Source organism: Anser brachyrhynchus (assembly GCF_964034855.1).
Source record: "Anser brachyrhynchus genome assembly, chromosome: 6".
Taxonomy (NCBI): domain Eukaryota; kingdom Metazoa; phylum Chordata; class Aves; order Anseriformes; family Anatidae; genus Anser; species Anser brachyrhynchus.
In genome coordinates, this window is record NC_137700.1 from 38,858,584 (window position 1) to 38,874,064 (window position 15,481).

A 15,481-nucleotide genomic window follows, 5' to 3' on the forward strand; every position below is an offset into this window, starting at 1 on the left:
GTGGATGGCTCGGTGCAGCTGCAGTCAGGTGAGCGTGCACAGCTTTAGTGAAAGCCCTGCGTGGGCAGGGTGGCTCTGGCTTGCTGCTGACCAGAGCTCTGATGGCTATAATTTCTTTACTTCCCTTAGGCATGCCAGCTTGGCCCACCAAATATATAGATTAATACAGATTGGAGGTAGTCCGCTAACAGTTATGAGGGGAAAAATAATTGTCTAATACACCTGAAGAGCAGTGTGCTAAATCTGCAAATGCACAGGCAGAAAAACCAGTGCGTTGTCCTCTGGGTGGGCCAGCGGTGGAAAACTAACAAAGCTTAGCTTACCTTGCAGCAAGGGACTTCTGGATTAGCAAGAAACAGAAGGGCTTGCACAATCTCCATCCTGCCGCAACTAAATGCGTTGACTTGCTAAGAGCAGGAGCGGTAAACGTGCACAGCCTTTTGGTTAGAGCTGGTCTGGTCATGGCAAACTTTTGCCACAGTAGTTGGTGTTCTGAAATGATCAAGCAGTAAAACAAATACACGGGCATGTCTGCGTAGCTCATCTTGCAGATCTGCTCTTGAGCTGCCCGGTCTTGCCAACACACACCTAAAATTCTTACATGCTCAAGTAAGTTAAGAACAGATCCTGGAAGAGTTTTTTCTGGTGCAATGACCGTTAACTACATAACTAATTCTGGCTGTTGGGATACAATTACAAATATACAACTGGAGATGGAACCACTCTAACTCCCTGATGACTGGAGATAATTGTTGCATCCATGTTCAAAAAAGGCCAAAGGGACCATCTGAGATGCTGTCAGCCAGATGACAGGGCTTCAGTTCTTTGGAAAACTCCCGAAAGAAGTTATCTCAGAGCTGCTTTTTTGGCTGTGTGAAGGAGGAAGTGACTGGGAGCAGGCAGCATGGACTTCACCTGATGCCCAACTTGGCTGCTTTCTGCAGTAAAACATCTGGTTTTGTGGACGAGGGGAAGAGCAGTGGATGTTATTTGGGCTGGCTTAGCAAGGTTTTAATCGCTCCCACCTGATGCTCTGGTACCTGAGTTAGGGTGTTCCAGCCTAGGGCTCCTCTGGCAGGCTGAGAGCTGTGCCCCTCTACTCAGCACACCTCAGCCTGATTGCTGCATCCAGCTTGTGTGCACATGTAAGGGAGATGTGGCCAAACCAGAGCAACTACAGCAAAGGGCAACAAGGCCAGCAGGGGCTGGAGCTGTGGGAAGGGGGCTTGGCCAGCCTGGAGAAGGGAAGGTTTGGGGAAAAGGGATGTTTGAAAGTTTTGGGAAGGGAAAGAACAGAAAAACCACCATACCTACAAGGAAGTTATAAAATCAGGCTTTTCACTGCAGTGCAGGGGCAGGAAGATGAAAGGCATCAGGTAGAAGCTGGACAGAAAGAAAAAAAAAGCTTTCTGACAGGCATTAGAACAGGTTGCCCTGAAAGGTCGTGCAGTCTCCATCTTCTATCCTGGGAGCTTTTCAGGACTGGCCTGGGTGAACATGGCTCTTGTAATGCAGGCTGACTTCACAGCAAGAGGATGGCCTCGAGCCCTCCTGGTGTCCCTTTGAACAGTTGTCATTCTGTGATTCTTGACACAAGTACAGCAACAGGTAGCTCAACAGCAGCCCTGGGACCCACGAACTGCATGAGGCACACACAAAAAATATTGTTTAGAAAATCTCATGGCTCTGAGGGAATCCTGGCAGTCAGCAAACCCCTGAAGTGACAGGCTGCAGTGGCACAAACAGCTGGCCCTCACATTAGATGAGTATGAGAGCAAATTTATCCTGAGCAGTGAATAGGAGCTGGAAAGCTCAGAAAAGGACAAGAAGAAAAACATAACTTTTGTTCACACATACTACAATTAAACAAGGGTTAACTCAGGAAGAAACTAGCCCAGGGCTCCTCACTTTCTCCTTCGGACAGTACAAAAGTAGATATGCATACAAAAAAAAAACAAACTGCTGTTTGGCATTATAATACAGCATGGGAAGTTACTAAAAAGTCAAGACACTGTAGAAGCTAATTCCATAAGTTGTTTATTTATCATCGAAGAAACACACAGCAGCAAGTTCTGTGCCGGCCTCAGTATGACCAGATAGTAACTGTTGATCTGCATCCCAAAATTGAAGTCAACACAGCCATTACTACAAATCACTTTTTTTTTTTTTTAAAAGGGAAAGAATTTACCCTGAAGACAAAGAATTGGGGAAAAATTCAACAACTTCTCCAAAACCACACATTTTAAATATGACAATATTTATAAATCCTTGAAAGGCATGAGTTATCCAGTAATGGAAAAGCAGTTGTGCTATTGGCAACAGAAAATACATCGCAATATGCTTACCAAAACACTTAAATCGTAGAAGCTTTAAGTTCTGTGGTTGTACACTGCAGCAGTATACGGTACTGGAACAATGACTGCAACATGGCGTCATGTAATGTATTCAAGTAAATCTACAGAAAATATCCCAGTGTAGCTAATGCTCATAATGTTTATTGTATTTAATTCCAATTTAAACATACTGAATTTAGGTAATAAAGTGTGACTCTCAAACTGCCTGCCCTCAAAGATCCCTATTGTAAAAAGAGGGGGGTTGTATCCCCCCCTTGTTTTTTTTCTAATTATGGCAAATAGCTCTGCTTTTTCAGCAATTGCACTGTGTGAACAGAGGTGTTTTTATATGCGTGTTCAGTGACGATAATACCCCATGCCGAATTAAGAAAGACTAAAAATAAAAAGGTCAGCTTGTTTTGGTGCAAGATAGAAGCAGTACTCAAGACAGCTGTTGGGCTTGCTTCTTTTTATTTTAGCAACAAATGATCCATGAAATAAGCATCATTTGAAATTTCAAAAACTGGCATTCGATTTCCAACCTTCTGCTGTGAGTTTTGTGCATGATCAATCTATATGAGTAAGTAATTCAAGCTCATGCTTTCATGTTACCTCAAAACATTTGTTAAAGAATTCCAATTCAGAATGTTTATAAGCACAAATATAATCTGTGGATTCAATCAAATCAAAGCTAAAACATTGGTTAAACTGTTTTGATATCCACTTAACGTCGTACAGTGGTCCACCCTTCTTCATCTGTCTCATTTTTAGTACGACGAACGGGCTCACGCTCCTTTTCTGTTTTCCAGGAGCCCTTCTCCTTCTCCCCATCTCTTTCTCGATCTTTTGATGCTGCTGGGGGAGCAGCAGCTGGAGGAGCAGCAGGAGCAGGAGCTGATCGCCGAACTGCTTCACGTTCTTCTCCACGTTCTTCTCTCCTATCGTCAGCACGCCGCCATGAGCTTGCTGCAAGTACAAGAGACAATAAAACAACCTTTGTCACATTCAACCAGCAGCCTGCAAGAGTCTAAACAAACAAGCCTAGCACTGACAGTCAGATTTACTGATTCTCAATCTTGCCAAGAGCTAATATGAAGATGACAGCCAAATGCACAACTTAATTTTATAGTGAAGTAACGGCCAGGAACTACTCAAGCCTCTTTCCAGATTCAGGATTGCTGTGAGCAACTGAAGCGTCATCTTTAAAACACTAACTGCAATAAGAATGTTCTATTGATGGACATGGTTTTATAATGTAAAAATACATCCTTATATTATCAGAATTAAAAGCACAAAAGCATCTCCTTAGAAATGACTGAACCCTGCAAACAGAAAATTCCTGACTGAAAACAGTTGTGGAAATCTTTAGGTGTTCGATGTCTCAGAAGACAGCACCTTGCTGTTCAGCCTACTGAAATCAGAGGTAGATACGACACTGGATTACACAACCCCACTGACGATGGCCTTCAGCGTTCTTCACTACATGAAGAATTCTTCATTTCCACCAAAAGGAGTTTAAAAATTCTAACCCAGCTACGTGTGAACAAAGCTGTCAATACCAAACCAGACAGTCAAACAACAAAACAGTTCCTGATATATTTTTTAAAAGAAGTATCTCCACCCTGAGAGCCCTCAGCCCTTCCACCAGCTGGCGGTCCTGTAGGACATGTTGTGTTCCAGTTTGCTCTCTGAGATCGGCTGCGTGACAGTGCCCACGTCCGGGGAGCACCAACACTCAGGGCGGAAACCAAACGAGCTTCTGAACAGGACAAGTCCAGCACTGGAAGATGTGGTATCTCAGGCTAAACGTCTTTGCTGTTACTTTTTTTTTTTCCAGGCAGCAGCAAAGTATAAATGAACGTACATAATTAAACCTGGTTAATGTACATAATTAAAATAGGTTATTCATCAAAAATAAATATCATTAATGGTGTGAAACCCGTAAGGCCTTATTTGCAAATATTTTCCTCAGTTTTGAGAAAGGAGCCAGAAACATTTTCTGGGACATCTGTCTTGACAGTTAAACTACAAGAATTTAATTCACCCCTAACATAACGCGACTCTGCTAACTGCAAACTTAGAACCTTCTTATCCTTCTACTGAGATGCAAGCTGCTACTATGATAGCAAAGAGCAGGAAGTAAGAAACTTTAAGATTCAGAGAAAAGTTCTCAATACACTAAAGCTTCTTTCCATTACTTTTTATGTAAAGAGAGTTTAAGTGGCTGAAAACAAAACTTACTCCCATTTTACCACGTCCTAGCACAGCCAGAGTAACGTGAAGGACCTGTAATAAACGCGAGCCTTTAGGAACGATAAAACGAACTTACGTTCTTCGCGGTCAGATCTAAGTGGTGGTCCTCTTCTGGGGGGTAGATCTCTGTCATCAGCACGGCGATCTCGCATGTCACGACCACCCCTGTCCCATTCTTCACGACGACTTGAATCCCTCCAGCTAGAGGTTTCCTCAGCTGGTCCTCTTCTCCAACCAGCGTCATCCCTGTTGCCATTCAAAACGTAAGACTAACTGTTAACAGTTTACCTTTGCTGCAGAAAGAAGCGATAATAAATCGCAACACATTTTCAGGCCTAGGGGGTCTCTATTTAATATACCGACTTCCAAAATCTTTTCTCTTTTTCTGGAGCCTAACGTGAAATTGTCTTAATGTACAAAGTGAAAAAATATTTGAAAGCAGTGAAACATTTGGGATTCATTCTGTGAACAGGTAGCATCTTAAGAACCAACCAAAAGACCCCAGAATGCCACTATCCATTTATTGCCTTAACGCACTTCATTTCATACGACCTAGCCACTGCTCCTCTCACTAGGTGATGGCCCATTATTTCTTAAACAGCAAGGCACTTTTTTTTTTTTTTTTTTTAAAAACAGAAACATTCAAATGTTTAAACAAAGGAGTCAAACCTGGGACGCCTGAAACGATCGTCTCGATCAAAATCCCTCTCTCTGTCGAATTCACGGTCCTTCTCGTTTTCATCGCGGTCCTTGTCTCTGTCCCACTCGCGGTCTCCAGGCGGCCTGGAGTCTCGGGGAGGCCCCCAGCTGTCCTCACGAGCCTTTTCGCGCTCTCTCCATCCCCCTGTAAGCAACAGCCGGAGGAATTTGTGACTGACTGACCTCTGGCCCCTGCCTATAGGCAAAGAACCATTTCCTTCCCACACAGAAGCTGCTGATTCAAGTTTTGATCACCTGAGCATCCTACTCAAGATGCTTGTCAGAAGTGTGCGCTTCTGAGTGGGAAGCACTGACAAAGCAGCGTAGAAACTGCTTAAATTAAAGACACTAATAAATACCTCACACCAGGACTGCCTGTGTCAGTTTAACACAGAGCTGAATACACCCTGTGTTTTCTGGCTGAAAAATGCCATCACCTCAAAGGTCTTGCGCAAAGCAAGTAGAGGAAGGAGGAAATAGGGTGGTTCGGACTGCAGACTCCTTCCTGAAAACCCACAGCTGAGATGATCTTAGGCAAACAAATCTGTAAGAACTTACTGCTTTTTAAAGCGCTCCTTTAAAAGGACTGTCATTCACTACGAACCTACACAGTGCACCCTGAAATATCGTTCAGTTATTCATGAATGAGAGTTCTTTATTACACAGCCTTCTTTTAAAAAATGGGAAGAAGGAGAAAGCTATTGGAGTGCAAATATCATGACTTACGCTAATTTTGCTACTAGTCTGAATTACAGAATTAATGCCTGCCATAGAGAGTTGATGTGGCAACTGTAAATATTTAAGTCTGAATAAAAAGAACCAGAAAATCAATCACAATCACATTCAGCTATCATCAACAGCTTTGAACAGAATCAGGAAGGAGGTGTAGCAGTCACCACCCGCAAGACTTCGGACTAGAAATAAATGATCCAAGAGGAGGGCAGTAGGGTAATGCAGGTCAGAAGGGGCCTCAGAAGGTCAGCTAGTCTGAACTGCTACTCAGAGCGGGATTTTCAAAAAAGGAAAAAAAAGGGATTTTCAAAAAAGAAAAAAAAAGGAATGGTAGGAACAGGAATAGTTTTGTACACTAAAAAATAACAACCTTATCAAAACCAGACCCACCTGAATGATGCATCAAAACCCTTCCTAGCAGGTTACTTTCAGCCAGGGTAGGGAAAGAGACGAAGGTGTGCTCACCTAGTGATAACGTTTCTCTCCCAAAGCATTAAACTTGTGTATTTTGTTTTTGCATATGACAAATACCAGCATTACTATGTGACCTTAAGATATCTTCGAGGCGAGCAATAAACGCTGCTGCATTTTGCTGTGTGTGCTTTGTTTGTTTGCTTAATTCAGCCAAACGAAAAGGATTGATTACACCAAGTAACGGAGCGTTCATGTTAGCGCAATTACTGAAGACGTTCTCAGAGATGGTTCTCTTCTGACACCCCCGTTATCGGCTGGGTTAACGCGTGCTTTGGAGGAAAGATGATCTATTAGGCTATTTTACCTGGTTTCCCAAATGGCCTCCAGGGACCCGGCCTGGAATCTTCACTGCTGCGCCACGGCCCCCGGTCATCATCTCTCCTGGAGAGCCTGTCGTCGTCTGCGCTGCGCCACGGCCCCCTGTCGTCATCCAGCCCGCGCCTGGGACCTCTGTCATCATCCAGCCCGCGCCTGGGACCCCGGTCGTCGTCCGCAGCCCGCCAGCTGCCCCTGTCGTCGTCCAGCCCACGCCTGGGCGGCCTGTCGTCATCCAGCACCCTCCTGGGCGGCCTGTCGTCGTCCAGCCCGCGCCTGGGTCCTCTGTCGTCGTCCGCGGCACGCCAGCTGCCCCTGTCGTCATCCAGGCCCCGCCGGGGCGGCCTGTCATCATCCAGAGCGCGTCGCGGCGGCCTGTCGTCGTCCAGCCCGCGCCTGGGCGGCCTGTCATCGTCCAGAGCACGCCGGGGAGGCCTGTCGTCGTCCATTCCGCGCCTGGGACCCCTGTCATCATCTGCAGCCCGCCAGCTCCCTCTGTCATCATCCAAAGCACGTCTGGGCGGCCTGTCATCATCCAGAGCACGCCTGGGGGGCCTGTCCTCATCCAGAGCACGCCTGGGGGGCCTGTCCTCATCCCCCTCGCGCCGAGGTGGCCTCTCTTCATCCCCTTCGCGCCGCGGTGGCCTGTCCTCGCTCGGTTCCACCGAAGGACGGTCCTTGTCTTCTGCAGCGCCTCGCCGGGGCGGATCGTCCCCTCGTCGGGGCAGGTCATCCCCCCGCCGGGGCAGGTCGTCCCCCCGCCGGAAAGGTCTGTCATCATCTCTTGCTTCGCCTCGACGCCAATCTCTACAAAACCACAAGGAATAAGCAAGTAGAAAGTGACATCTAGAAGATGTTTTTAAGTTTTGGAAGAGTAAGGGAGGATACAACTACTGCTGTGAGATAAAAACAAGACAGTATTAATTTCCATTTAGACTCAAATTGGTTAATTTTCTCCTCTAAAAAATCTGCAGATTATTTTGAAGTAACAGATATGTAGAGAAATGTTTATAAAGTTCATATGAACAAATATTTAATTCATTCATACCTAGGTTCTGTTTCAGGGTCTTAATTTACAAGAAAAAACGATTTTAAAATCCTATGACTTTTAAACTATTACTAATTTTCACTCAGAGGCTCGTGAGGCCCAGGCCCAGGCTGCCCAGAGAAGCTGTTGATGCCCCATCCCTGGAAGTGCTCAAGGCCAGGCTGGACGGGGCTTTGGGCAACCTGGGCTGTGGGAGGTGTCCCTGCCATGACAGGGGGTTGGAACTGGGTGGGCTTTAAGGTCCCTGTCAACCCAAACCATTCTATATTTCTCTGATAATCTCATTTTTAAACGATTATTTGCAGATGGAATGACTCCTCTGTTTTTAGATTTTTCCCCTCATGACAGTTTTGGAGTTCATGTATCAGATTCTATCCTTTCCTGCTTGGAACTTTCACAACTCCCACTTGAAAAGTTTACTGAAACCGAGCCAAACAGCATCGGATAAGCAAAATACAGAACGTGTGAAACCTGCCTGCACGATACTCCGTAGGAGACATCTCAGAGAAACAACCACCCGGGGTGCCTTAATATAAAGAACATAACGGAACGGTACTGGTAGCAACGCCATCTAGTTCCTACCATATAACCCGTGTTTCAGCAGCCTCTAGAAGTGCTATATGCAGAGATCTTCCAGAGCTGGGGGCATGCTGACAGCTTTTCCAAATTGGACAGAAACATACTGGGAACATTCACACCAGAGTGTCTACCGCTGTTATAGGTTTCTAACTTTTTTTTTGTTGCTTCTCTTAACTCAGCCACAAATAGCAGAGGCATGAGGTCAACTCTCCTTTTCTATTTTCTTTGGCTTAATACTGCTATCAGCAAATGCTTACGTGCTTCTAGACGAGAAGTAACTCTAATGAGCTGTGCTGAGGTCTGGCAGCCCGCAGCACTGCCCTGTCCCTCTCAGTGACTTCGTTAGTTCTAGCTATGCTAGATCTACGTTAGCTGCCAGTTCACTGTTCCAACAAATGCCCAGTTCCGCAGAGCACTGCAAGGATTTTCTGTGATCTAGAGAGAAAACAAGAGGTACCACCATAACATGACTTTTTCTGCTAAAACAACCAGATTTTAGTTAACTCCTACATAGTACTTTAACTCCTACATAGGAAATGTTAACATCATCTTTCCCGACTGCAATATTAGTAATATTTTTATATTGGCAATGACTTCCTTCTCTCCCTTACAAAACTTCGTATCTACCACAGCAAGATCAATAGCTTTATTTCCCTCTCTTGCTTCTTACAGCTAACTATCGTTCTTGCACACTGAAGGATCCAAGTCACTACTTCCAGTCCAGTTGTGAAAAAGCCAGTGCTGTCCAAGAGACAGACAGCATTATATATCACAACAAAGCCGCCAGCTGTCTGAGACAGCCCGTCCTTGCTGACCTCTTCTGTGTTTCTGTCATTTGGTTTTGCTTGTAACTGGAGTCATGGTTTGGAAAAGACTGAGAGCACTGAAACGTGCCGATCACCTGGAATGCGGTGCTCTGGGGATGGCTGCACAGGACAGCTGGCTGCTCCACGACTGCCAGGACCTGCGTGCTAGTTTTGCAGACAACTTTTAGCTGCAAATTAAATCTCATTCCCTGTCCTCTATGCCTCTGCCTTTTTTCCTTTTAGGGCTAAACTCCAACTGAAGTTCTATGAGGGGCTTCTAAAGAATGCAGAATTACACCCTTCTGCAGTTGTGCCTGAGCATCGTCATTTATTTTTGTTAGCTTTCTAAGCTGGGAAAAAGGAAATAACTGAGAAAGGTTCCATTTTACTTAAAATTCCATAGAGATGATTTAAATTCTTTTCAGTATTTTAGTGAAAGGCAAAAGGAAATCCATAGTATGCCTAATTTTTCCTCCTCAGCAGCCACTCAGCTCAATTTGGGCGGAAGCTGAGTAATAACAAAGATAACACTTCTTCAGAAAAACTTGAATATATGATTGTAAAGTGAATGCGTCACCAGCATCGTTCTGTTGTGAAAAAAACATATCACACTGAAGCATATAAACAGATGCATTACAAGTAGTTAAACGCTTCACCTGGGAGTTTCATCCCATTTTTGATTCTGTGATTGGAGAAAAAGGGAACTGCTACCAAGAAGGGCAGCACAGCTTTTAAAGAAAGAACGAAACACTATTTTGTTTATCAAAAGATCATACTTTTTCCAATACGTTAAAATAAATTACTAGAGAGGAAAACAGTAAATTGGTTTCCTTCCACTGCAGTCAGAGTAAGTTGTAAGGATTGAAACTGCTGCACTGGAAATTAAGGTTAGACACTTATAAATATCTAATCTGTAAGGCTAATTAAGCAATAAAACATACTGCCAATCAGAGCAAGCAGTGGTATTTTCATCAGCACAGGCTTTTAAAAACAGTTGTTTGTGCGTAAACTATTTCTGATGATGCACAATTCATCCTGTTGTGGAGCAGAAGGATGAACAAATTTTAAAGACCTTTTCTACTAAAACCATATAAACAGTCTTTGTTATCACTGAATATATCCAAAACACCTAAAAAGCATAGATGTGAACAAGCACCTAAAAAAAGGTGCGAAGTACTTTCAAAATATTCTTTCTTCAGAAAATCTTCCCTCTCTGTTCAACAGTCTTTCAGAACTTGGTTTCAGTTTATGGCCCACATTTTTTGCTCGAAAGCCATTCAAGTCCCAGAATGGCTCACAAAGACACTGAATTTTGACTTTTACCTTTCTTAAATATTATCAGCTTTCTAAATGGAAAATCTCAAACAGTTCCGTCATCCAGGAACTCTATCTGTTCGTTATCTTTCCTAGATTTGTACTTATACAACTGACACCAATGTCTGAGTGGGACGCAACCTTTTAAATTAAAAAAGAAACCAAGTAAACAAGTTTATCAGATGCAGAAGGCCTTCAGCCAGCCTCCATGTATCTAACCTAAGTAAAAGAGTAACGTTATCTGAATCAGTTCCAAGATAAAATCTCCCATTTTTAGATTCTAACAAAGCAATCAGAGGGTAACTTGCAGAAATGTAAAGGCATTCAGTTAGTGCAGCGTTAGTAAACCAAAGGGAGCCCCCCCATACTGAGCCCAGTAATTACCTTTCCACTGGAGCTCGTCGCCATTCGGATTCTGTCTCACCACCTCTTCTCCAGGAGCTTTCAGACTCCCCTCTATCACCCCAACGAGATTCCTGTATATATCAGAGAAAATTAGGAACATCCTTTTGTATACGTTAGAATAAAGATTTTCAGCATGTAAGTTACACTGTTCAGAGCAAGCTGTGCCATTAAAAACTCAGTTGTTACACTGTAGAGAATACTGAAGTACCAGGAGGTTGAGTAACTGAAGTATGGTCTTAACCAACTATGTTGTTTATGGCTGTTTTAAAACATGATCCATTTGTGCCACACATTTTACTAACAGTAGGATGCACGTGAAGTTAATACACTCAAATGTTTATGAACAAGCTTATGAATGACAGCTTCAGTGAGCCATAGCTACCAGCTGATGACACAAAGATGTAACAGTTTCACTTTCCTGCTGTTACAGCAGTAGAAATTATTATTTAAAAAAATCTTTGTTTTGTGCTTTCTAATCACATCAGAAAATGTGACTGAATAAACTAAGCTCTATGCAGCAGAGATTGTTTTATTCTGGGTTTAAATAGCACTGAACACGGGACCTCAAGGCATTCACACAAATGCTTAGATACAAGGCAGAGCAATAATTTTATTTATTTTTTAAATAAAGGTAGAGCACCTCTGCCCATTGCTGGACAAAGAGAATCAATTTAAATTATTTCTTACGGAGATATTTATTCCTAAATTCCACCCTAAGCAGCAAATTAGGTAAACCACACAAACTAACATTTCAAATAATCACACATTTAAAATGGGGTAGTCCAGTTTGCTACTGCTCTTTGAAAAATGTTTTAATTTGACAAAGTTTATGGTTCAATATGGGGAGATACACAAGTAGGGCAAGATCTCGCATTCACTACTTTGTGTGTATATCTAAATGTTTTTGATAATCTTCTTCTGTGAATGATCCCAACAAACACGGACAACCAAAGAATTCCAGAACTGCAAGTGGCATTTTTCAAGTGGTACAGAGATCTCTCTCAGAACTTGAGTCAGCTTTTCCATATAGTCAAGTGCCCATGGCTAAGAATACCTCTTCTGTGGAAAAATACCAGTGATAATACAGTCTATCAGATAAACAATCACCAAAATTTCTACAAGGTCTGATTGCTTGTTTTCACAGTGCTACTCAATGAGGCATTCATTGAACAAGGACAACGGCTATGGTGGGTGAAATTTAAAACTAGCTCTCTTATTGATAACGATCAAAAAAGCGGGAGTTTAGAAGGCTTGCAGTACTCAGTTCCATTTCTAAAATCATTAAAGATTATCTGCAAAATAACTTTCTCTTTGTCTCCCATTGGACTGGGATAATGACATTCCCAAATACTTATACTTGTAAAAGGGAAGTCACTTTTTTTTTTTTTTAATTTTATTGCATAATTCTTTATTCATTCATCAGGTCTTTATTCTTTAGTTTTTGAACAACCTGGTGATTTGGTAGTTTCTTTGCTTTACTTTATTACAGATTACAGATACCAATAAGGAGCTGAAAGGGACACTAATAATTTAAATATTAGTCACTTGTGCCACAACTTTTTTTTAACCTCTTATTTTTGTGTTGCCAACTTTTTCCAAATAATCTACAGAAAAAAGAGCAGTCAAGAAAACACACCTGCATGTATTTACCTACCTTTCTTGAAAATGGGTCATCCAGACCTCTTCGTTCTTCTTCTCGACGACGCTCTCTTTCTTCTATCTCCATTTCTCTTTGACGTTTCTTCTTTTCTAGTTCTTCCAGTTTTTTGACACGTTCTTGGTATTCACGCTGTTCCTGCTCACGTTTCTCCCGCTCTATGCGTTCCTTCTCCTCACGCTCTGCAGAGTTGGAAGAATAAGAAGAATGTATTAGGAATTACATTACTTTGCTATATCCAAAGAAAGGTTACAAAATACAATCCCTTCCATTTCCTTTTAAAAATAAAAATCCAAGTAAGCATTACACAAGACATGTTTAACCACAATCTATTTTCTGGAAGTATCCTAACTCCAAGGCAATAGGAAAAGAACCCTTGATATATTCACGACCCTGACACCTTGAACAATAGCTGCTAGCTAGGACGGTAAGAAAAACATTCCAATACCCACATGTTACTTACTTACACAAACAGACCACAAAAATGCCACCTAAAGTATCAGTAACTACATCAAGTATGGTAGGGGATCTCTTTCTTAGAAGAGGGCAAACAAAAAGTCAGCTAGTATGATCATAAGATTGATATCCAGGACCTCTGGATTTATTTATTCATTTTAAAATATTGTGTGATCATGAACGCAAACACACACTGAAAAAATCTTAATTACAATCCAAGTTACAAGTAGGACAGAAATTTACTTCAGGTTACTTATCACCTCTTCTGAAAGCTTTGAAATTGGCTACCAGAGAAAACTGTTCACAAAACAATTTGCATGAGTTGTTTGCAAGTCTTGGGTTCTTCATCTGCCACCAATATTCCCCTTCTACTCTTTCAGATGTAGACAAAGAAGGGGTCAGAACACAAGTTAAATGAGTAAAATCAAAGATTCGATTTTTCATTAGCCTCCCTTTTACTTTATCTCCTCCTTTATTCATGTCTGAGGGAACGTGAGGGCAGGAAGCACTCATTTGCTTTCGTTTTTCCTTTCCCCTGTAATGCTCTGCCTTCACCTCTATGCTGTACAAGCGTGCATTCAGAAGGTGTACTGGGTAAAATGCAAAGGTAAAATAACTAACAGCAACTAACGGAGCCTTTACCACTGACTGAAGATTAGAAGACTTCCTCCAATACTGTGGAAACAGGGAAATCAGAAAGGAAAATAATATCCTCAAATCATACCTTTAAGCAGTTGTTCTTCTCGTAATCTTTGCTCTTCTTCCTCCTTTTCTCTGTAATAAGTGATGCGTCTTTCTTCTTTACGTTGTTTCTTGCGTTCCTCCAAACGATTACGCCTCTCTTCTGCTAGCCTTTCCTGGAACTGTTTGAGTTTATCCTGAAATACAGAAAACACACTTGAAACCACCAAAACTGTAATGTTTAAGAGGTGGACAATTATACAGATTGTTAAATAAAGTTGTAGAGAAAAATAAACTAACTGCAATGTATTTCTGTTTACCATTTTAAGCTTCTTCTGCAGCAAATTTGGTATAAGGGAATATACTCCTACTTATAAGACAGAGCACGTACAACTTCAGTCCTGTGTTTGCATTTTTAAGGAAAGTAAATACATTACCTGGTTACTGACCTCAATAAGTTACCTATACCTATAGCAGAGAACCATATACAGTTACTTATACACAGATTTTTTTTTTCCCCAACCAGTTTTTACTGCAACATAGCCAAATAATCAAAGCTACCAGTCTCAGAAAACAGACTTTTCAAAAAGCAGAGCAAGAAACAAAGGCCTTGTTCTTTCCCTACCCTCTTGGTCTAATTTATTAAATTTAGCAAACATAAAATGTAATTTGAAGTACCAAATACTTGGACTATCAAAAAAACTTTCAAATTCAAAGAAAAAGATAAAAATGAGGCAAGTATTTCTATGTATTTCTCAGCTTCTATATTATTTTAAGTATGCCATAACCACAGTAAGTCCAAGTACTTCTAGAGATACAGCTGGCTGCTCATATGGTACCCGATAATCTCTTACTAATTGCATTTTAAAAAAAAGCTTTTAGGTATTCATTTTCCACATAAGCTGTTTCAGAAGTTGCCATAAATTGTAAGTAGTAATACCTCGGAATGGGTGCAAGAATATAGATATTTTAGTCAAAGCAGTAAGTTATTTTATAATTCTGAGCCATTGTAGATTCTAATTTGTTTGTAATTTTCATGAAGAATCACTGGGTCACAAGTTGAGTTCCTAAATTTGGAGGAACATTTGATTACAATACCATTTACCACATACCTCATAAACTGTTCGTCGCGAGGCTTTGAGCCTGGCTTCAAATAAATCTCTATCCTCCAACATCCTTGAGAGTCTGTTCTTATGCTCAAGGGCTTTCTCACGCTCCAACTGCAAAGTGGTGATCTAAAAATAGATAAGAAAAAGTTATATAGTAAGATTTTACTTCAGATATTTGCATTCAGTCTACCTCAGTCACTTCTCAAATTATCTTTTCCTCTTTTAAACCCAAGCCAAAAGAGGCTGCTGCCCACTGGCACAATACAATTGGAAAACTAAGAATTTTTCATACCAACTTTTTCCCTTCTTGTCTTGGGTTGAGCCAGGAAAAAGACAGCGCCAAACTGCCATTTTTTATTCACAGCTAACAGATTTTATCACCTGAATAAGAATTCTTACCCTTTCCTCTTCCTGTTGCTCCCACAGCTCCATATCACGTACTCTCTGTTCCTCATAGGCAGTCTTTATTAAAGGAATTTCTTCTAAGCGCTTTGCCCGTTCAAAATAGTCGATCTAAATAAAGATAGCATACCTTTAGAATGTCATAACGCAAAGAAATGTGGAACACAATCGTCAACATCTCCTAAAAAACAGTATCTGGAAAGTTCTCCAATAGATCT

At 41.7% G+C, this 15,481-nt stretch overlaps 1 protein-coding gene across 1 annotated transcript in view; it reads right to left on the bottom strand.

Annotated features, from left to right (window-relative positions):
* Positions 1-2,021: 2,021 nt before the first annotated feature.
* EIF3A (eukaryotic translation initiation factor 3 subunit A) overlaps positions 2,022-15,481 on the bottom strand; it is a 33,120-nt gene continuing 19,660 nt past the window's right edge. Inside the window, exons 14-22 of the mRNA XM_080597404.1 lie at positions 15,261-15,374; positions 14,865-14,987; positions 13,796-13,949; positions 12,613-12,797; positions 10,938-11,029; positions 6,796-7,613; positions 5,256-5,430; positions 4,663-4,832; positions 2,022-3,299 (exon numbers count right to left, since the gene is read on the bottom strand). Coding sequence (XP_080453530.1) covers positions 3,058-3,299; positions 4,663-4,832; positions 5,256-5,430; positions 6,796-7,613; positions 10,938-11,029; positions 12,613-12,797; positions 13,796-13,949; positions 14,865-14,987; positions 15,261-15,374 — 2,073 coding nt within the window. The 3' untranslated portion in view covers positions 2,022-3,057. The remainder of the gene's footprint in view (positions 3,300-4,662; positions 4,833-5,255; positions 5,431-6,795; positions 7,614-10,937; positions 11,030-12,612; positions 12,798-13,795; positions 13,950-14,864; positions 14,988-15,260; positions 15,375-15,481) is intronic.